Below are 23,498 nucleotides of genomic sequence, written 5' to 3'. Positions count from 1 at the left end.
GATTTTGTGGCCATTTACATTTAACATTGAAAACTCAATTTAATGAATATTTTACATTATATCCTAATCAAATATGCCCCAGTCACTCTCATATTAGAATGTGAGATGCAGACTGGCACTCACTATCACCTGACAAAATTTGATCCGGATCTGATCCAGATTACAGATTTTGTGGCCATTTACATTTAACATTGAAAACTCAATTTAATGAATATTTTACATTATATCCTAATCAAATATGCCCCAGTCACTCTCATATTAGAATGTGAGATGCAGACTGGCACTCACTATCACCTGACAAAGTTTGATCAGGACGTTTACATGGAAATTTTTCTTTCAAGGTAAAATTTTGTGGAATTGTCAACTGGTGTTGGCGTGGGTTTGCGCGAGCGCTGCGCTCCAGAATTTTAATTAGTCTTACGTTTATGCCATCCTAAACTGTGACAGAATTATTAGACAAATAGTATTCCTGGGAATTCATCATCTAGGTTTCCACAATTACTGCTTTTAAGCAACAGGCCGGTCACAGGTGGACGCACCTCCATGCACACCCACATACACACAACTGGCTTTTATGTATACAACCCCTGGCAACAATTATGGAATCACCGGCCTCAGAGGATGTTCATTCAGTTGTTTAACTTTGTAGAAAAAAGCAGATCACAGACATGACACAAAACTAAAGTCATTTCAAATGGCAGCTTTCTGGCTTTAAGAAACACTATAAGAAATCAAGAAAAAAGATTGTGGCAGTCAGTAACGGTTACTTTTTTAGACCAAGCAGAGGAAAAAAATATGGAATCACTCAATTCTGAGGAATAAATTATGGAATCACCCTGTAAATTTTCATCCTCCAAATTAACACCTGCATCAAATCAGATCTGCTCATTGACATTGACCCTATGTGTCTTTTTGCAAGGAATGTTTTCACAGTTTTTGCTCTATGGCAAGATGCATTATCATCTTGAAAAATGATTTCATCATCCCCAAACATCCTTTCAATTGTCCAAAATATCAACATAAACTTGTGCATTTATTGATGATGTAATGACAGCCATCTCCCCAGTGCCTTTACCTGACATGCAGCCCCATATCATCAATGACTGTGGAAATTTACATGTTCTCTTCAGGCAGTCATCTTTATAAATCTCATTGGAACGGCACCAAACAAAAGTTCCAGCATCATCACCTTGCCCAATGCAGATTCGAGATTCATCACTGAATATGACGTTCATCCAGTCATCCACAGTCCACAATTGCTTTTCCTTAGCTCATTGTAACCTTGTTTTTTTCTGTTTAGGTGTTAATGATGGCTTTCGTTTAGCTTTTCTGTATGTAAATCCCATTTCCTTTAGGCGGTTTCTTACAGTTCGGTCACAGACGTTGACTCCAGTTTCCTCCCATTCGTTCCTCATTTGTTTTGTTGTACATTTTTCGATTTTTGAGACATATTGCTTTAAGTTTTCTGTCTTGACGCTTTGATGTCTTCCTTGGTCTACCAGTATGTTTGCCTTTAATAACCTTCCCATGTTGTTTGTATTTGGTCCAGAGTTTAGACACAGCTGACTGTGAACAACCAACATCTTTTGCAACATTGCGTGATGATTTACTCTCTTTTAAGAGTTTGCTAATCCTCTCCTTTGTTTCAATTGACATCTCTCGTGTTGGAGCCATGATTCATGTCAGTCCACTTGGTGCAACAGCTCTCCAAGGTGTGTTCACTCCTTTTTAGATGCAGACTAACGAGCAGATCTGATGTGATGCAGGTGTTAGTTTTGGGGATGAAAATTTACAGGGTGATTCCATAATTTATTCCTCAGAATTGAGTGATTCCATATTTTTTTCCTCTGCTTGGTCTAAAAAAGTAACCGTTACTGACTGCCACAATCTTTTTTTCTTGATTTCTTATAGTGTTTCTTAAAGCCAGAAAGTTGCCATTTGAAATGACTTTAGTTTTGTGTCATGTCTGTGATCTGCTTTTTTTCTACAAAATTAAACAACTGAATTAACATCCTCCGAGGCCGGTGATTCCATAATTTTTGCCAGGGATTGTACAATTTGCAGGTCTAAGAGACAGAACTGCTTAATTTTGCTATTACAAAGAGAGTGGAGGTTTTCTTCACTTGTGAAGTCGGTGACACACAGCATGATTGCACGACGTCATACATCCTTTAACAATGTTTCTCACATCATGCATCGTGCTGCATGCTTCTGTTGCCCTCCCTCTGCTGTCTCCACTCCCTGCTGTAGGTGTTAAGTGCACACTTTTTGCTGCATCACTGTAGTATCACACCAATTATAGATCATGGCTTCCACCTACCCAGCCCCCGCTCACATGCAAACATCCCCCCGGCTTCTCTGCATCGACTGCTGAGTGCGCGTTGCAAATTTCCAGTACTAAGTGGAGACGTGACTCCATGTGCATACAAACCAGTTGGCTGCAGGCTGCCTGTGAGTGTGAGGGCTGCTGCAATCTCTGCTTCTGTAGAAGCACAAAGACATGCCATGCTTCCCTCACAGGTGCAGATTTGGATGAAGGATGATGGCAGAGCTGTTGTGTGATGCGCGCTCTTCAGACATTTGGACTGTGCTTTATTCATACGGATGTGTTCATTTCGGCGTCACTGCAGTATCTGCAAACTGAAAAAATTGATATTAAAGCTGCAATAATCTGCACAGATAGTAGCACGCTCGCACTCCTTAACTAGTTTTCGATTTGTTTTGTACTTTACATAACACTTTGCGTATTTTCCAGCAGGGTTCAAGGCACTGGGTGGAGTTGTAAATGTAGAGCTGATGATTTGTTTGCAGGAAGATGGGCAAAGGGAAAGAACATTAAGCAGATTAATAAGATATTGCACAACCTATGTACAAAGTAATTCAAAGACTGAAGTACAAATTCAATTACGTCAGGGATTCAAAAATTAAATAGCAATAATAACACGTAGTGCAGTCTGGTCTTGCTATGTATAGTTGCATCAGTGGATATTACACCATATGTCAGGAACCGTTGGGGATTATTTGTAAGATCCAAGTTTCTATAACAGTTTATATTGAGGTCCTTGAAATAAGCACTAGTTAATTAGTAGTAAGGCCTTAAAACATGCATATTAACATAATTAGGTGTACACAAGACTATATAAGTGTTAATAATAGCAAAATAAACACATTTATTGTAACATAATTAGACATTCATAAGCACCTATAAGAAATTCAACAGTCTGTAGTAGAGCCCGACCGATATGGATTTTTTGAGGCCAATGCCGATAATGATATTTGGATGAAAAAAATGAAGATAATCGATAAATCGGCTGATTTGCCGATAGCCGATTAATCAGCCGATATTATTTTTTTTAAATGAATAAAATATTCTTTTTGGACCCTTAACAAAAAAGGTATGAGCTAAAAGCTGAAGCTTTGTCCTCATATTGATTAACTTTATAACAGAGAAGAATTTTCAAGTTAAAAAAATGCAATCAAGAATTACTGTAAACCTTTGTGAAATTAGCAAATACATATCCTTGAAAAGAGTTGTGAAATACATCTGATCTTGTACCTGTTGTTGCTGCAACTTATATAAAGGTTCAGGATAAGGATATAGATCCTTATATACTTACTTGTATGCTTTTGTCAGCTGATCAGTGCAGTGTGACGGTGAACTACGGGGGCCAGTGATGAACACATTTAAGCAGGGGTGTAAGCAGCTCTCAGTTAAATGGAGTCAGAGCTCCATCTACTGGACAAATGGTGCAAGGACATTTTACATTGCTGACACAAACATTATTTCAGTAACTGTTCTGTTTATGAGAAATTATTGGCGTTCTATCAGCAAAATTTCAGCCGATAGTGAATACTTTGAAAAGGATAATATCGATAATATCAGCCGACCAATATATCAGTCGGGCTCTAGTCTGTAGACTGCTTAAGAATGTTACTAAAATCATTGTGAGTTTATTTTAACTGTTTACAATACCACTAGATATACATGTATTGAGATTATTGATGACGGTTTTCAGTCATCCAGGTAAGCGTTATCCAAATGTTTGGTCTGCAGCAACTGAACTTCCTGTTGGGGTTCAAACATTGTCACTTCTGGATAAGTTAAGTTTTAGAGATTTATTGAATTCAACCAAGGTACCTCTTTAAGTCATTGCTTTACCTTTACTAAGCTTTTTTTTATGTTGTTGCTTCCTAGAAATTAGTAGATCATTAATTATGCCTGTATTACCAATTAACTTACACTTATTAACACTTAATTCCTTTTGAAGCTGCCAGTTCCAAAATAATCTAAAAATAAACGTATTTATGATTCTTATACACTTATGCATAAGAACACACATTGGAGTTTGTGGGTGGTCACAACTGTGCGCACAAAATACACAGAGCTTTTCAAAGTGTGGGAGAGTGAGCCCCCCTCAGAGAACAAATATCTGCAACTCCCCCCACCCAGCGACACACATACACACAATTTCAACATCTTTGTATTTTTCTTTTTATTCTTTTACACATCTTAAACACATTTTAAAAGTGTTTGTGCATTTTTTAAGGAACTGTCTATGCATTTACACATTTTACAGCCTTTGTAAACATTTTAAACATGTTTTTAAAGAACTTTCTATTCCTTCACACATTTTACATTCTTTTCAAACATTTTAAACGTGTTTTTAAAGAACTTTCTATTCTTCTATTTTACCTTTTGTCATATTTTAAACATCGGTTTTTAAAAAACATTTAAACATCTCAGTGTGTTTTTAAATGTCTTTAGCATACCTAACACATTTTAACATAAATAATATTAATTCACAGGGATAGGTATTGAAAAGATTTTATTGATATTGATGCCATTATTGATTCCGCTTATAGATCCGATTCTTTATCGATTCCCTAATCAATACCTCCTGTGAATTTTCTGTGCACTAAAACAGACCCACTGCAGGGTCTGCAGTCAACGTAAAGAGATGATCATTTTCCCGATAAAAACACCCTCAAAAACAACGGCCGCTCTGAAGGACCAAAAAGGGAATCGTTAAGCAAAAAGGCTATTGATGTCGGTGGATCAAATCATTTCTTAACGATTCTTGAAAAGAACCAGTTCTTGCTACCCATCCCTTGTGCTCCCCCCAAAGAACTCTGGCGCCCCCCGGGGTGATGCTTAATTAATATTACATTCATGGCATTTTAGCAAACTGGTGAATAATTATGCTGTATTCTACTCGCGAAACACAGAGAACTGTGCGCACAGAGGTCTGTGTGGGATCCACTGGCAGAATGCAGCATAATTATTCACCAGCTTGCTAAAATTCTGTGTATGGAACAATACTAAATAACTGAAATAGGATATATATACTCAACAAAAATATAAACGCAACACTTTTGGTTTTGCTCCCATTTTGTATGAGATGAACTCAAAGATCTAAAACTTTTTCCACATATACAATATTACCATTTCTCTCAAATATTGTTCACAAACCAGTCTGAATCTGTGATAGTGAGCACTTCTCCTTTGTTGAGATAATCCATCCCACCTCACAGGTGTGCCATATCAAGATGCTGATTAGACACCATGATTAGTGCACAGGTGTGCCTTAGACTGCCCACAATAAAAGGCCACTCTGAAAGGTGCAGTTTTGTTTTATTGGGGGGGATACCAGTCAGTATCTGGTGTGACCACCATTTGCCTCATGCAGTGCAACACATCTCCTTCGCATCATCCGTGAAGAGAACACCTCTCCAACGTGCCAAACGGCAGCAAATGTGAGCATTTGCCCACTCATATCGGTTACAACGACGAACTGGAGTCAGGTCGAGACCCCGATGAGGACGACGAGCATGCAGATGAGCTTCCCTGAGACAGTTTCTGACAGTTTGTGCAGAAATTCTTTGGTTATGCAAACCGATTGTTCCAGTAGCTGTCCGAGTGGATGGTCTCAGATGATCTTGGAGGTGAACATGCTGGATGTGGAGGTCCTGGGCTGGTGTAGTTACACGTGGTCTGCGGTTGTGAGGCTGGTTGGATGTACTGCCAAATTCTCTGAAACGCCTTTGGAGACGGCTTATGGTAGAGAAATGAACATTCAATACACGAGCAACAGTTCTGGTTGACATTCCTGCTGTCAGCATGCCAATTGCACGCTCCCTCAAATCTTGCGACATCTGTGGCATTGTGCTGTGTGATAAAACTGCACCTTTCAGAGTGGCCTTTTATTGTGGGCAGTCTAAGGCACACCTGTGCACTAATCATGGTGTCTAATCAGCATCTTGATATGGCACACCTGTGAGGTGGGATGGATTATCTCAACAAAGGAGAAGTGCTCACTATCACAGATTCAGACTGGTTTGTGAACAATATTTGAGAGAAATGGTAATATTGTATATGTGGAAAAAGTTTTAGATCTTTGAGTTCATCTCATACAAAATGGGAGCAAAACCAAAAGTGTTGCGTTTATATTTTTGTTGAGTGTACATTTTTTATTGACAACACATGGACATGCTGTTATGTGGCAATGTGCATGTGTAAAGAAGCACAAAGTGCATACGTGAGTGATTTAAATTCAGTTTGTGCTTACGGCCATTAACAAGTACCAAATCCTCATTCACATATAGCTGTTTACGTCATGCTAACACTTGTAATCAACTGTGCATTTACTCTTAGAAAATAACGTACAAAACTGTCTTCACCCCAACACGCAAAAGTTTGGCTCGGCCATGTAATCTAGCTTTTGGTGTCTGGGATATTCATAAAAAAGGTCCCAGATCATCCAGTGTTCACTTCTTTGGAATTGTCTCATCTTTCTGAGTCAACCCGGAGCTAATCTGTGTAAGATGAGTAGATTCCCGTGACACGACACAACTGCAGAATACATATTTTCAGCAGGACCGAATGAAGTTGTGGGACAAAGTGTTACAGTCTGGAGGTCAAAATGCCACAAATAAGTGCTACACGTTTGGTTGATTATTGTCCTACCGCAGCCTTCACCAGCAGCAGCAATGTTATCCACTGATGTTGCATTTTAAAGATTTACAAAAATGTACAAATAACTGACATTGTTTGTCTGTTTCCAGTGTGTGAGGGTCAGTCAGCATGAGCTGGAAATTGCGGACACAGCAGCTAATTTATTCAAGCCACATGCCGCCTCATAAAATTGATTTTCTTTCCTGTTTGGTCTGTACTGTGGCCCCATTTTTCACCCTCTCACACATATTGTTCAGCCTTACATGTGTCAGACTATTTATGCAGCTTCAAATCAGAATATTTTTATCAATCAGTTATTTGCAAGCAGAATCAGCATTTTAATATTTTTTCGGTTTTGGGTTCCACCCTAAAATCAGTGTTGTAATGTATCGAAGTAGAAATACTTTGTTACTGTGCTTAAGTAGAATTTTGACAGATCTGTACTTTACATTTTATGTTTACTTTACAATTATTTACATTTTAAAATGTATACTTTTACTCCAACACATTACCACCCCCCCCCTTTACAATTATTTACATTTTAAAATGTATACTTTTACTCCAACACATTACCACCCCCCCCCTTTACAATTATTTACATTTTAAAATGTATACTTTTACTCCAACACATTACCACCCCCCCCTTTACAATTATTTACATTTTAAAATGTATACTTTTACTCCAACACATTACCACCCCCCCCCTTTACAATTATTTACATTTTAAAATGTATACTTTTACTCCAACACATTACCACCCCCCCCCCCCGCTGCTCCTGCCATGAGCCGCACAGCGCTGCAGGCTCGAGTTTTGTAGGGGGGATCGGGGCCCGTTTCCACCTGAAAATTTTTAAATTTGTAACTCTCTGAAACAATATTGCCTGCATTTTGAGAACCAAATTTTGTGTATTAGTATTATTATGTTGGATAAGTAGACAATTAGTTAACAGCTCAAAAAATGATTTAAAATGGTTTTTCAAAAAACCCAAATCATTATTGGATCGGATCTAGGAATCGGAATCGATACCCAGTCCTACTTTGCAGTGGTTGGTGATGGTGATGCTTGCATTTGTTTTGTTTTTTTTGTTTGTTTGTTTTACTTTTCCTTAAATTTGGCGAAACTGTGTAGCTACAAATGACTGTTCAATTCAATTTATTCAGTTTATATAGTGCCAAATCACAACAAAGCTGTTTCACAAGAGCCTAGCTGTTGTGTTCAACAGAAAAGTGTGTGTGGGTCTTCCAGGAAAAAGAATGGCAACTTTATTTACAGCTACATACATCCACCTGTTGCTCACTCATCCCATCAAGAACACAAACTGCTCTGCCAGAGGCGGATCCAGCCTTTTATAGGGGCCCCCTCCTGGTTTATCCAGACACCACACTCGCTTTATGTTTGTGTTGCCATTTCACTCTCCACTCGTTTTGAATTTTAATTTTTTCTCAGTACTTTTACTTAAAGTACATTTTATATGAGAAATGTACTTTTGATACTTAAGTACAGAGAATGTCAGGTACTTTAAGACTTTTACTTGAGTAAAATTTTTAAAAGAGACTTTAACTGTTACCAAAGTAATTTTATGGTAAGATACTTGTACTTTCACTCAAGTATCACTTTGAGGTACTTTATACAAGACTGCCTAAAATTATGTTTCCCAAATTGGTTCAAACCAAAAGGAATATGGATTAATAATATATCATGTGTACAACAGAAAAATGTATGTTCTGGGTGTTGTAAAAAAAAAAAGGCCATTTATTTCAGTTATTTTTTTTCCTGTAGTCTATCACTAATGTTGCAGTTAAAAAGCAAGGCTACGTTGTGCACATGGTTTACCTTAACTCATGCCAAAATATTTCCAACATTATTTCTCTTTAAATGTTAGCCTGTCCATCAAGCATTTATGTCTTCTACCAACATTTATAAGGTACATAGGACAAAATGTACCTTTTCTGGTTGGAAACAGGGAAATCACACCACCTTTTACTATATAGCCTATTGCTAATGCTAAAGTTAACAAGCTAGGCTGTGCTGTGTGGGGACGTTGTTGAGCCTAAGTGAAGCTAGCTAACTATTTCCAACATTATTTATCTTTACATGTTAGCCAGACCATGAAACCCTCATCAATTTGGTGTCTAAAACCAACATTTATAAGGTACACAGGACCAAATGTACGTTTTGTGGTTGGAAACAGGGAAACCACACCACATTTTACTTTAATCACACGCCACGACTAAATTTCTCTCCACAATTCAAACTCATGCATGACATTCAACGCAAGACAGGAAGTGAGCTCAGCACCAAGTTATCGAAACCAGAAAAAAATTGTAAGAAATGAAGAAGAAAAAGAGGAACAATAACAACAACAACAACAACAACAAACAACACGATTAACCAGCTAACAGTATTTCAAATTGTTTGTGTTCTGGAACGTTACAAATATATCCTTTCTGAAGTCATCTTTGGCACTATTTCTGTTTTTTTTGTTTTCATTCTTTAAACCAGTTGACCTCCTTGATTTAGGCAGCTGTGCCAGTTTTATAATTCCCATTTTTAACAAAGGACTGAATAAGACAGATTTACTTTAAGATGCATGACCAAATATGTGAATTATGACTAATGCATTTTACTCCTCTAAAAAACAAATAATAACAATAAATTAGCTGATCAGATAACATATGATAATAATGTAAATGGAGTTTAGGAAACATGACGACCTTCAGAGGAAGTCTCCTGTGGACGATCCCAGTTTTGTGTGAGGGTTTATAATTAGTACAGTGGAGGTGTCTGTCTTTGCACTGGAATGTGTTTATTAAATGGAACACCAGCAACACATTAATGGGTGTGAAATTAGCTCAGTGTGTGAGAGATTCGCTCACTGGGTCATTGTGGAAACATTGTTACCAAGGGCAAACTTTTACAACTGAGGACATTTGCAGTTTACATACATACATACATCTTCAACCAGTTATCCAGGATCGGGTCGCAGGGCAACAGCTCCAGCAGGGTACCCCAAACTTTCCCAGGTCACATTAACCACCTCTGACTGGGGGATCCTGAGGTGTTCCAAGGCCAGTGTGGAGATATAATCTCGCCACCTAGTCCTGGGTCTTCCCCAGGGTCTGCTCCCAGCTGGACATGCCTGGAACACCTCCCTAGGGAGGTGCTGGAGGCCACAAACCGATGAAGCCAATAGGATCACATCATCTGCAAAATGCAGCGATGAATGGAAAAACAATGTTTTTTCTAGATTTAGAAGTGTTTATTTCTCCATAACATTTATAAAATATATGACTAGCGTATTAGATTTACACAGGAATAAAGCTGTTTTGGAGCATTTTCTGCCATCTTGATTGATTTTATTTTGGCAAGCAGGCAGCTGGCATCACGCTGCCTATTCACTCAGATTGGTCGTCACGTCACATGACTTAGTATTACTCACACCACGGCTATACCTGAGGAGTACATCTGCTGAGCGGATTTGAATTTTAGGTATCTAAAACTCGATATGGCATTCGGTAATTCAAGTGACTCTTGTTAAAATGGCTGACTGTCAGTAATGAGAGGATGATGAGTAAAGTGGATCATTAGCAACACTTGGAACAACAGACTGAGTTGCAGCACTGACCTATAAATCATGAGCAGCACAGGAACCGGACTCATAGAGACACTCAGTTGCCAGACCTGTGACTCACCAGCTGAAGTGAGCCCAATCTGATTATTTTTCCTGCATGTGACACAGATCTGTTTTTTCAGTTCCTGTGTAGTTTGAGCACTTGTCGTTTCCTCACTGCCTGAGGAAACTGAGAGTAGAAATGTTGATACCTTATTTTGTAGAACTCCAAACCAGAAAATGTTGGGATTGAATGGAAAATGCAAATTTGAAAAGCCTGCAGTAATTCTTAGATTTACTTGGACTTTCACTAAACCCAAGATATGTTCATGTTTTGTGGGGCCAACTCCATTTCATTGGTTAAGTTACATCCATTCCTGCATTTCAGAAGCAGAAAAACATTGAAATATCTTGGGTTCAGTGGAATCCAAAAAGTCTAAGTAAATGTAAGAATTTTTATTTTATTTATTTACATTTTCTATACAGTCACAACTTTTTCTGGTTTAGAGGATGCACACATATAATTATATACATTCAGTAACATTGATGGTGCTGTTTTTCTTTCTTTCTACTTCAAGAACACCATGAATCTTCCTCCGGATAAGGTGAAGATCCTTAGTCAATACGACAGTGAGAAAAAATGGGACCTAATCTGTGACCAGGTGGGTCAATGTGTTTGATCACACTAATGGACTGTAAATTTGTGTTTGAGAATGGGTCAGTGAATGCAACATGTTATCAATTATCAAATCAAATCAAATCAATTTTATTTATATAGTGCCAAATCACAACAGTCGCCCCAAGGCGCTTTATACTGTAAGGCAAAAGCCATACAATAATTACAGAAAAACCCCAACGGTCAAAACGACCCCCTATGAGCAAGCACTTGGTGACAGTGGGAAGGAAAACTCCCTTTTAACAGGAAGAAACCTCCAGCAGAACAGGCTCAGGGAGGGGCAGTCTTCTGCTGGGACTGGTTGGGGCTGAGGGAGAGAACCAGGAAAAAGACATGCTGTGGAGGGGAGCAGAGATCACTCACCAATGATTAAAAGCAGAGTGGTGCATACAGAGCAAAAAGAGGTAAATAAAAAGAAACACTGGGTGCATCATGGGAAACCCCCCAGCAGTCTAAGTCTATAGCAGCATAACTAAGGGATGGTTCAGGGTCACCTGATTCAGCCCTAACTATAAGCTTTTTCAAAAAGGAAAGTTTTAAGCCTAATCTTAAAAGTAGAGAGGGTGTCTGTCTCCCTGATCCGAATTGGGAGCTGGTTCCACAAGAGAGGAGCCTGAAAGCTGAAGGCTCTGCCTCCCATTCTACTCTTACTGTTATGTGTCGACGCGGATTGAGGAGCGAACCTGCGTCAGACAGAACCCAGCGCTAAAAATAACCAGAAAGCGGTTCCAACAACAAAAACAATTTATTTTTCACCTGTGCCTAAATAAAATGTACAAAACCAAAACCAACGTCCTTCTGGAGGAGTGACTGCTGGCACGCTCTCCAGCGCCCGCAAGGAGAGAAGTCCGGCGCTCCTGGACCCACTACCACCAGACAAACACCCCCCAGGTGGACACGACAAACTGACTCTCTGTGAAGCAAAGAAGATGTGAGGTAAGTCAGCAGTTACAACAATATCTTTCAAAAGACACACGCTATCAGCAACACATTCAGGTCTGTACTTTTTATCTTTATGCAAATGAGCAGCTTCTCACAACAAGTGGAGGATCACTTATCCTGCACGCCACAGCAGTGAGAAGCAAGCTGCACAATTCTCATCACAATTCAAGTATACTATGTAACAAAACACCAAGTTACTATCAACAATTAGTCAAATACTTAATTACCTTTAATGTGTGCTGACAGCATGTGTCCTCACCCTTCCTTGCTTCACGGGCTCGATGTGTCAAACCCAGGTGCGGTCCTCAGCGTCTCACAAACGAACATCACAAGGTCGAGTTCCCGGCAGTTCTGCTTGAATCACACATGAACGCCATCCAATTATCTGCTTCAGCTGAAAGTCTTTAAGGTTGCATGTGAGCACCAGTCACAGGTGCTTCACATGATGTTGATGAGGGTGAGGATTCTTCAGCCAGCGCCTTCTCCACAGACAAATCAGTTTCCATGCCACCTGAGGAGCAAAGAAAAGAACACCAAAACATCCAGCCACACCCCCCAACACACAACACTTACAAATCCTAGGAACTACAAGTAAGCCTGCAGTCTGAGAGCGAAGCGCTCTATTGGGGTGATATGGTACTATGAGGTCCCTAAGATAAGATGGGACCTGATTATTCAAAACCTTATAAGTAAGAAGAAGAATTTTAAATTCTATTCTGGAATTAACAGGGAGCCAATGAAGAGAGGCCAATATGGGTGAGATATGCTCTCTCCTTCTAGTCCCCGTCAGTACTCTAGCTGTAGCATTTTGAATTAACTGAAGGCTTTTCAGGGAACTTTTAGGACAACCTGATAATAATGAATTACAATAGTCCAGCCTAGAGGAAATAAATGCATGAATTAGTTTTTCAGCATCACTCTGAGACAAGACCTTTCTAATTTTAGAGATATTGCACAAATGCAAAAAAGCAGTCCTACATATTTGCTTAATATGCGCACTGAAGGTCATATCCTGATCAAAAATGACTCCAAGATTTCTCACAGTATTACTAGAGGTCAGGGTAATGCCATCCAGATTAAGGATCTGGTTAGACACCATGTTTCTAAGATTTGTGGGGCCAAGTACAATAACTTGAGTTTTATTTGAATTTAAAAGCAGGAAATTACAGGTCATCCATGTCTTTATGTCTGTAAGACAATCCTGCATTTTAACTAATTGGTTTGTGTCCTCTGGCTTCATGGATAGATAAAGCTGGGTATCATCTGCGTAACAATGAAAATTTAAGCAATGCTTTCTAATAATACTGCCTAAGGGAAGCATGTATCCGGTCCTAGTACAAAACCTTGTGGAACTCCATAATTAACCTTAGTCCATGAAGAAGACTCCCCATTTACATGAACAAATTGTAATCTATTAGATAAATATAATTCAAACCACTGCAGCGCAGTCCCTTTAATACCTATGGCAGTATCAAAAGCAGCACTGAGGTCTAACAGAACAAGCACAGAGATGAGTCCACTGTCTGAGGCCATAAGAAGATCATTTGTAACCTTCACTAATGCTGTTTCTGTACTATGATGAATTCTGAAACATGACTGAAACTCTTCAAATAGACCATTCCTCTGCAGATGATCAGGTAGCTGTTTTACAACTACCCTTTCAAGAATTTTTGAGAGAAAAGGAAAGTTGGAGATTGGCCTATAATTAGCTAAGATAACTGGGTCAAGTGGTGGCTTTTTAAGTAATGGTTTAATTATGAATGCACAAGCAAACTAAATGTGCAAATGAGTGGGTCAGTGAATGCAGCATCAATTATGAGTGCACAAGCAAACTAAATGTGTAAATGAGTGGGTCAGTGAATGCAACATGTTTTCAATTATGAGTGCAGTTGCAAACTAAATGTGAAAATGATTGAGTCAGTGAATGCATCATTTTCAATTATGAGTGCACAAGCAAGCTAAATATTTGAGAGTAGATGAGTGCACATGTTAACTAAATGCACACACAAACATAATGGTTGAGAGCGGGTCAGTGAATGCAGCATATTATTAATTATGAGTACACATGGTAACTAAATGCACACTCCAACATAATGGTTGAGAGCGGATCAGTGAATGCAGCATATTATTAAGGGTGCACATGCTAACTAAATGCACACACAAACATAATGGTTGAGAGCGGGTCAGTGAATGCAGCATGTTATTAATTATGAGTGCATATGCTAATTAAATGCACACACAAACATAATGGTTGAGAGCGGGTCAGTGAATGCAGCATGTTATTAATTATGAGAGCACATTCTAATTACATACACACTCAAACTAATGGTTGAGAGTGGGTCAGTGAATGCAGCATATTAATTATGAGAGCACATTCTAATTACATACACACTCAAACTAATGGTTGAGAGTGGGTCAGTGAATGCAGCATATTAATTATGAGAGCACATTCTAATTACATACACACTCAAACTAATGGTTGAGAGTGGGTCAGTGAATGCAGCATATTCATTATGAGAGCACATTCTAATTACATACACACTCAAACTAATGGTTGAGAGCGGGTCAGTGAATGCAGCATATTATTAATTATGAGTGCACATGGTAACTAAATCCACACCAAATATAATGGTTGAGAGCGGGTCAGTGAATGCAGCATGTTATCAATTATGAGAGCACATTCTAATTAAATACACACTCAAACTAATGGTTGAGAGTGGGTCAGTGAATGCAGCATATTAATTATGAGAGCACATTCTAATTAAATACACACTCAAACTAATGGTTGAGAGTGGGTCAGTGAATGCAGCATGTTATTAATTATGAGAGCACATTCTAATTACATACACACTCAAACTAATGGTTGAGAGCTGGTCAGTGAATGCAGCATGTTATTGATTATGAGTGCACATGCTAACTAAATACACACTCAAACTAATGGTTGAGAGTGGGTCAGTGAATGCAGCATATTAATTATGAGAGCACATTCTAATTACATACACACTCAAACTAATGGTTGAGAGTGGGTCAGTGAATGCAGCATATTAATTATGAGAGCACATTCTAATTACATACACACTCAAACTAATGGTTGAGAGCTGGTCAGTGAATGCAGCATGTTATTAATTATGAGTGCACATGCTAACTAAATACACACTCAAACTAATGGTTGAGAGTGGGTCAGTGAATGCAGCATGTTATTAATTATGAGTGCACATGGTAACTAAATCCACACCAAATATAATGGTTGAGAGCGGGTCAGTGAATGCAGCATGTTATTAATTATGAGAGCACATTCTAATTAAATACACACTCAAACTAATGGTTGAGAGTGGGTCAGTGAATGCAGCATATTAATTATGAGAGCACATTCTAATTAAATACACACTCAAACTAATGGTTGAGAGCTGGTCAGTGAATGCAGCATGTTATTAATTATGAGTGCACATGCTAACTAAATACACACTCAAACTAATGGTTGAGAGTGGGTCAGTGAATGCAGCATATTAATTATGAGAGCACATTCTAATTACATACACACTCAAACTAATGGTTGAGAGCTGGTCAGTGAATGCAGCATGTTATTAATTATGAGTGCACATGCTAACTAAATACACACTCAAACTAATGGTTGAGAGTGGGTCAGTGAATGCAGCATATTAATTATGAGAGCACATTCTAATTACATACACACTCAAACTAATGGTTGAGAGTGGGTCAGTGAATGCAGCATATTAATTATGAGAGCACATTCTAATTACATACACACTCAAACTAATGGTTGAGAGTGGGTCAGTGAATGCAGCATGTTAATTATGAGAGCACATTCTAATTACATACACACTCAAACTAATGGTTGAGAGCTGGTCAGTGAATGCAGCATGTTATTAATTATGGGTGCACATGGTAACTAAATCCACACCAAATATAATGGTTGAGAGCGGGTCAGTGAATGCAGCATATTATTAATTATGAGTGCACATGGTAACTAAATCCACACCAAATATAATGGTTGAGAGCGGGTCAGTGAATGCAGCATGTTATTAATTATGAGTGCACATGGTAACTAAATCCACACCAAATATAATGGTTGAGAGCGGGTCAGTGAATGCAGCATATTATTAATTATGAGTGCACATGGTAACTAAATCCACACCAAATATAATGGTTGAGAGCGGGTCAGTGAATGCAGCATGTTATTAATTATGAGAGCACATTCTAATTAAATACACACTCAAACTAATGGTTGAGAGTGGGTCAGTGAATGGAGCATATTAATTATGAGAGCACATTCTAATTAAATACACACTCAAACTAATGGTTGAGAGTGGGTCAGTGAATGCAGCATATTAATTATGAGAGCACATTCTAATTAAATACACACTCAAACTAATGGTTGAGAGTGGGTCAGTGAATGCAGCATGTTATTAATTATGAGAGCACATTCTAATTACATACACACTCAAACTAATGGTTGAGAGCTGGTCAGTGAATGCAGCATGTTATTAATTATGAGTGCACATGCTAACTAAATACACACTCAAACTAATGGTTGAGAGTGGGTCAGTGAATGCAGCATATTAATTATGAGAGCACATTCTAATTACATACACACTCAAACTAATGGTTGAGAGCTGGTCAGTGAATGCAGCATATTAATTATGAGAGCACATTCTAATTACATACACACTCAAACTAATGGTTGAGAGTGGGTCAGTGAATGCAGCATATTAATTATGAGAGCACATTCTAATTACATACACACTCAAACTAATGGTTGAGAGCTGGTCAGTGAATGCAGCATATTAATTATGAGAGCACATTCTAATTACATACACACTCAAACTAATGGTTGAGAGCTGGTCAGTGAATGCAGCATATTAATTATGAGAGCACATTCTAATTACATACACACTCAAACTAATGGTTGAGAGCTGGTCAGTGAATGCAGCATATTAATTATGAGAGCACATTCTAATTACATACACACTCAAACTAATGGTTGAGAGTGGGTCAGTGAATGCAGCATATTAATTATGAGAGCACATTCTAATTACATACACACTCAAACTAATGGTTGAGAGTGGGTCAGTGAATGCAGCATATTAATTATGAGAGCACATTCTAATTACATACACACTCAAACTAATGGTTGAGAGCTGGTCAGTGAATGCAGCATGTTATTAATTATGGGTGCACATGCTAACTAAATGCACACCAAATATAATGGTTGAGAGTGGGTCAGTGAATGCAGCATATTAATTATGAGAGCACATTCTAATTACATACACACTCAAACTAATGGTTGAGAGCTGGTCAGTGAATGCAGCATATTAATTATGAGAGCACATTCTAATTACATACACACTCAAACTAATGGTTGAGAGCTGGTCAGTGAATGCAGCATATTAATTATGAGAGCACATTCTAATTACATACACACTCAAACTAATGGTTGAGAGTGGGTCAGTGAATGCAGCATATTAATTATGAGAGCACATTCTAATTACATACACACTCAAACTAATGGTTGAGAGCTGGTCAGTGAATGCAGCATATTAATTATGAGAGCACATTCTAATTACATACACACTCAAACTAATGGTTGAGAGTGGGTCAGTGAATGCAGCATGTTATTAATTATGGGTGCACATGCTAACTAAATGCACACCAAATATAATGGTTGAGAGCGGGTCAGTGAATGCAGCATATTATTAATTATGAGTCCAATGCAAGCAGTGTAAGTCAAAATCATACAGCGATACATCACAGGAAACCACTTCTACTTCACACACACACACACACACACACACACACACACACACACACACACACACACACACACACACACACACACACACACACACACACACACACACACACACACAGGGAGGCTCATTAATATTTCATATCACCGTGGCAACCACAGGGAGGTCTATAACTCAGTCTGTCTGGATGGGACAGAGTGACAGAGGACACCTGTTACTGTCATGCTGCGGTAGAAGCTGAAATCTTCGTCATAATATAAAATAAAATTTGCTACGACCCAGCTTTGACACAAACAGGCTGCAGGCATCCACTAGTGGTGTTACTGGGAAAACAGTTCAAAAATGTATAAAATGCATCAAAACTAAGAACAACAAACTAATTTATTAGAGTTTAATTAAATAGCACCCTTGGGGCTGTTTGCTCAAAGTGCTGCGATTCCATTTTTTTTATTGTTTTTTTTTTTTTTTTTACCCTGGTGAGCTTTTCACTGCCGTGCTGCAGTCAGACCTATTTAAAGCTCTGTCTTTGTGTGCACTGTCAGGAGCGATTCCAAGTCAGAAATCCACCTTCTGCATATTTGGAGAAACTGAAAAGTCACTTGGAGCATGGAGGTGTTAGCCGAAAGGTACGACCCAGCAAACTCACAATCACATACTGGATGACAAGTTCAGTAACCTATACAGACAGCATTTAGGATAAGTACGCCATGTTTAGATTGATTTGTGATGAAAACCAAGCACATTTTTCCTACATTGTACAACCCAGAATGTGGTAAGTGACCCTCAAAGCAGATATTTAGATTCAACTTGATTTGGTGTCAAATTATTTGCAATTTGCACTGCATTTGCACTTGATTACATCACCGTAGGTTGCTTCCATTCTGTAATTTTGCTGACCTGTTTAGTGAAATACAGGAAAGGGCTGGTTTATTGTAATCACGTAGCAAAACAAGCATTTCCAGTCATTTTCAGTGAAAATGTTGACTTGAGATATCGTATAAACTTGGGATCCCAACATAATTTAAGACAAATTCTACTGTCTAATCTCTGTTCTGAGTGTTAGATGAATTTTGGATATTTTCTATCTATCTATATATGTGTGTGGATAGATAGATAGATAGATAGATAGATAGATAGATAGATAGATAGATAGATAGATAGATAGATAGATAGATAGATAGATAGATAGATAGATAGATAGATAGATAGATAGATAGATAGATAGATAGATAGATAGATAGATAGATAGATAGATAGATAGATAGATAGATAGATAGATAGATAGATAGATCAGACCCAGTATTCAATCAAATCCATCAATATTCTTTGGAAAATGTATATTTTTGGCTCCAAATTGGGTGGCCATCTTGAAAAAAAAGGCAGCCATCTTGGATTTTAACTTCATCAGAAAAATCTGGAATGTTTATGCCACGTTTCGTGCTTGTATCAGCATTTGTATGATTTGTACCCTCATCTTGTTTCTTCCACTAAACTAAAACTAAAAGCCTGAGCAGGTGTGAGCACATCATAATGGACTGCTCGTGTTTTTAGTGCACTCTTGTAGTCCTCCTCAGTTTGTATTACTTCATGTTCAAAGTGTTACACTGCTATAAAAAATATTCTGACACAATTTAACAATTTCCCTTTCATAACTGTCCTGTTTGTTCGGTTAGTTTAAGAGACGTGTCCAGGAATCGAATCAGGTTCTCAGAGAACTGGAGATCTCCCTGAGGACCAATCACATCGGGTGAGTCAAAATCATGTGTGAGAAGTTTAAATTTGCCTGTTCAAGTCTCAGACAGACTCCTCTACACTGTAAAAAAAGAGAGAAATGCCTTGAAATTTACATAAAAACAATGTAAAATCACTACAGAAAAGTATTGTAAACCCCAAAACACATATTTTTGTTTCAATCACAGTGGACTTTTGTAAACTATTAAACAGAATGTTTTTGTTAGATGTACAACAACATGTGATTCTAATCAAATGTATTTGTTGAAACTACAACTATTTGTAACAAAAACTGAGAAATACTGTAATACTCATTACAAAACAATGGTGGTAAATTGACATGCAAACATTGTAAAACCTATAGTTTTAGTCAGTTGTTTTTAAAAATACAAGAATTATATGTAAGTCACTTTACAAGTTTATGCTGTACCCTAACTTTAACATGATTGATGAAACGATGCAAATTCAGGTAGGCCTATAGGCTACAGGTAGGCTATTTGCAGCTTGTAGAGTAGGCTAGGGAGTAGGCCTATAAGAAATTATTATCGCTAGTCTAAGTACTTCTGTTCAGTCATATTCCTTGCATGCTTTGTTTCTTTTAATTTCAATGCGATACGATACTCAGACTAGGCTCTCTTTTTTTGGTAGATTTAACAGTTTTTTAATGTGAGTCAGCCGTGGTTCATTCACAGTAAATCCATTTACATATTATGTCTGTAAAGTTATCTACTGTGCTGCTGTATTTTTTACAGGAATTCCCTGGTAACCACAGCTGCCAGCATTTTCTTGTAAAAACAATTTTTTTTTTTTACAGTGTAGGGTATAATTAACCAATTAACCAAGTCATTATTACCTCCACCAGTCAACAGAGATTGATAAATCAGGATTTTTTTTTTCTACTACATTTTTTTCCTTCAGATTTTTCTTGTCACGAGGCAAGAATGCTTAAAAAGAAAAAAAACAAACAAACATTTTTTACAGATGTAAATTAGCAGCACAATTGAATAAATTATTTCCTTTACCACCCGTCCACTTTTACAGGCATTGTGATTTCAGACAGAAAAACACACAAACACAGGATCACATAACCTCCTCCCAAATCTGAAACAGTTAAACTCCAGTGTAGTAGAATGATATTCACACAGAGCACCAATTTAAACCCTGATCACTTACCTTTGCTCTTGATCACTCATTCTATTATTCTGAACTTCGCACATGATTCTTGACCCTTGATTATATTAATTCAATCTTGTTTTCATAACCTCGAATATATTAATTCAATCTTGTTTTCATAACCTCGATTATTAGACTGTCCTTCATGATATCACGGCACAAGAGCGTTTGATATTCTGTTTTGATGTTATGGAGCCAGAATGTATGGTATCCCTTTATGACGTCAGTGTGGTAGAATATTATGTATTCCTTTATGATGTCACAGTTCAAGACCTTCAATTCAATTCAATTAACTTTATTTTCCATTCGGAACTTCATACATGTCAACTCAACCATTTATAAGTCTAACAGATGGCACGAATAGAACATCAGATTTTATTTTATAATGCCAGAAGCAAAAAGCATTTTCAGGTCAGATCAAAGGAGTTTTTTTAAGTTACGCAATAACAAGTAGTTACTCTCTGGATAACTAGATTCTCAGTTACTGTTGCATTTGATCCCATAGTTACTGCAAGCACTCAGTTACTTATTTGTCAAATTACCAGTTAAATTACTCAGTTTTTTCATATCAGTTTGTGCTGTCTTTGTAGCCAACAAACAAACAAACAGACAGACAATTGGAAATTAACATAACCTTGTATAGGTAATAAAAATCAACGTTTGGGTGTGGTCACCCTTTGTACTAAAACTAAATCATAACTTTTAGGTGTTTTATGTATCAGAAAATAATCATATTAATCAATTAAATGGTTTGGTGAAATTATCGCATTATTTATTAATCACATTTGAATTGTATTGTTATGCTGGGAATGTAAAGCAACAATCTTATAATCTATATTTTTTGTGTGTAGGTCTGTTATTTTCTTTAATACTTTACTGTTTAGTCATACAATTTTTAAATAAGTTTTAAGAAACATTGTTCAGTTTAAATTCAGTGTTATTGGTGACACATTAACACTGGGAAATTCATCAACACTCAGATTTATATAGAAACTATAATTATCCTTCGTGACAGTTCAAATGGAGCTCAGAGGTAGAAGTTTATTGGCCAACAGCCTGCTCTGTATGTGTCTATGAAAACAGCTCTTTGGAAGCTTTCTCCCAAAGTGTGTTGAATTGTTAGTTTTTACAACTGTGTTGCTACTTTTAAATGAATTGTTCTTCTTGCAGCTGGGCTCAGGAGTTCCTAAACGAGGACAACCGAGGCTTAGATGTCCTTGTGGATTATTTGTCTTTGGCTCATTGTGCCGTTATGTAGGTACCAGCTTTTTATTTTTCATTTTTCTCGTAGTTCAGGATTCGTCCTTACCTGGTTCAAGCAACTATAGCTTGATTGATGTAAACAAACAAAGTACTGAAAGTTTCTTTGCAGCTTTACTTCAGTGTATGACTTATTTGCAGTTACGACGTGGATGGTTTGGAAAATGGCGCAGTCCCTACAGACAAAAGCAAAATGATGGAGAAGTCGGTGGAAGACCTGAGCAAAAGTGCCACCAACTCCCCGACTCATGGTGCCTCCAAGACCAGCAAGGGTCTCACAGTCAGGTGAGGACATGACTAAAGCATACAAAAGCATTTATAAGGAAGGAAGCCTTGTATGACCTTAACATATACAGAGTTAAGTCCATGAATAGCTGAACAATGCAAATGTTTGTTTAATTTTAGCTTTTTCTTTCAGCAAATAAGAGAGGTTTCAAATGTGTAGAACACAGAACATTAATTAAGAGGACAGATTCTCTCTCAGACTGATGCAAAAAATAAGAACATCAAGTTTTTTTTTTAAAATTCAGAAACCAATGGATAAATTACCCTACACATCATAGCAAATAAAAACAAACTTTGTTTGCCCCAGGCTTCATGCTCCAACAAGTAGGAGTTAATTAATCCTTTAACAAGACAGTAATCCTTTCATCAGTACCACAGCTTTGTATGTCTGACACATTCCAGTTTAAACTGAAAGCACAGATGCCACAGTATTTTTTTTAAATTTCGTATTCTGACCACAAAATGTCCAACAATACGATAAACCAGCACATTGCTGACTTTGCGCTGCAAAATCTGTGTTTCTTAATGATTGATAGAAATGAAGTCAAGACATAGTCAGGGACTTGGAAATGTTCATGTATCCATTATCCATCTCCTGGCTTGACTAAATATAACTGGCTACAAAAGTGATTTGTATAAAAAATAATCCTCATATTTAGTTCCTCCAATTATCTATGGGCTCCGAAAATTTAGGCATTCTGTGTATTGTATGCTAGAATTCCGTAAGTGCTAAAATGGTTCATGTAATTTTTAATTTAATTAATAACTTAATAAAATTAATTAATTTAATTTGTTAAATAAATGTAATTAATTTTAATGTAATTAATATAGACACTTAAAGACTATTATTGTTGTACATGATTTATAGAAACAGACCATACCATGCGTTACAGGAATGAAGTCAGAAATGCTTACCAACGTTCTGGATATCTTATCTTTCTCATTTGAAGCCACTAAATTCTTTTAAGTCTGTGTGGCAACAGCTATCAGTAAGCGACGCTCACAGACCGTGTTTAACTGGAACTCCTTTGGCGTGAATGTAAAACAAATGTCTTGGCAAAGCAAATCGTCACACATTCCGACATGTTTCTCACACAGCA

At 37.6% G+C, this 23,498-nt stretch overlaps 1 protein-coding gene across 1 annotated transcript in view; it reads left to right on the top strand.

Moving 5' to 3' along the window:
- fmnl1b (formin-like 1b) overlaps positions 1-23,498 on the top strand; it is a 76,308-nt gene that overhangs the window by 5,799 nt on the left and 47,011 nt on the right. Inside the window, exons 2-6 of the mRNA XM_034193464.1 lie at positions 11,142-11,225; positions 18,492-18,575; positions 19,623-19,696; positions 22,024-22,107; positions 22,255-22,398. Coding sequence (XP_034049355.1) covers positions 11,142-11,225; positions 18,492-18,575; positions 19,623-19,696; positions 22,024-22,107; positions 22,255-22,398 — 470 coding nt within the window. The remainder of the gene's footprint in view (positions 1-11,141; positions 11,226-18,491; positions 18,576-19,622; positions 19,697-22,023; positions 22,108-22,254; positions 22,399-23,498) is intronic.

This window comes from Thalassophryne amazonica, chromosome 18 (genome assembly GCF_902500255.1).
Source record: "Thalassophryne amazonica chromosome 18, fThaAma1.1, whole genome shotgun sequence".
NCBI classification, from domain to species: domain Eukaryota; kingdom Metazoa; phylum Chordata; class Actinopteri; order Batrachoidiformes; family Batrachoididae; genus Thalassophryne; species Thalassophryne amazonica.
This window is presented reverse-complemented; position numbering and strand designations above follow the sequence as displayed.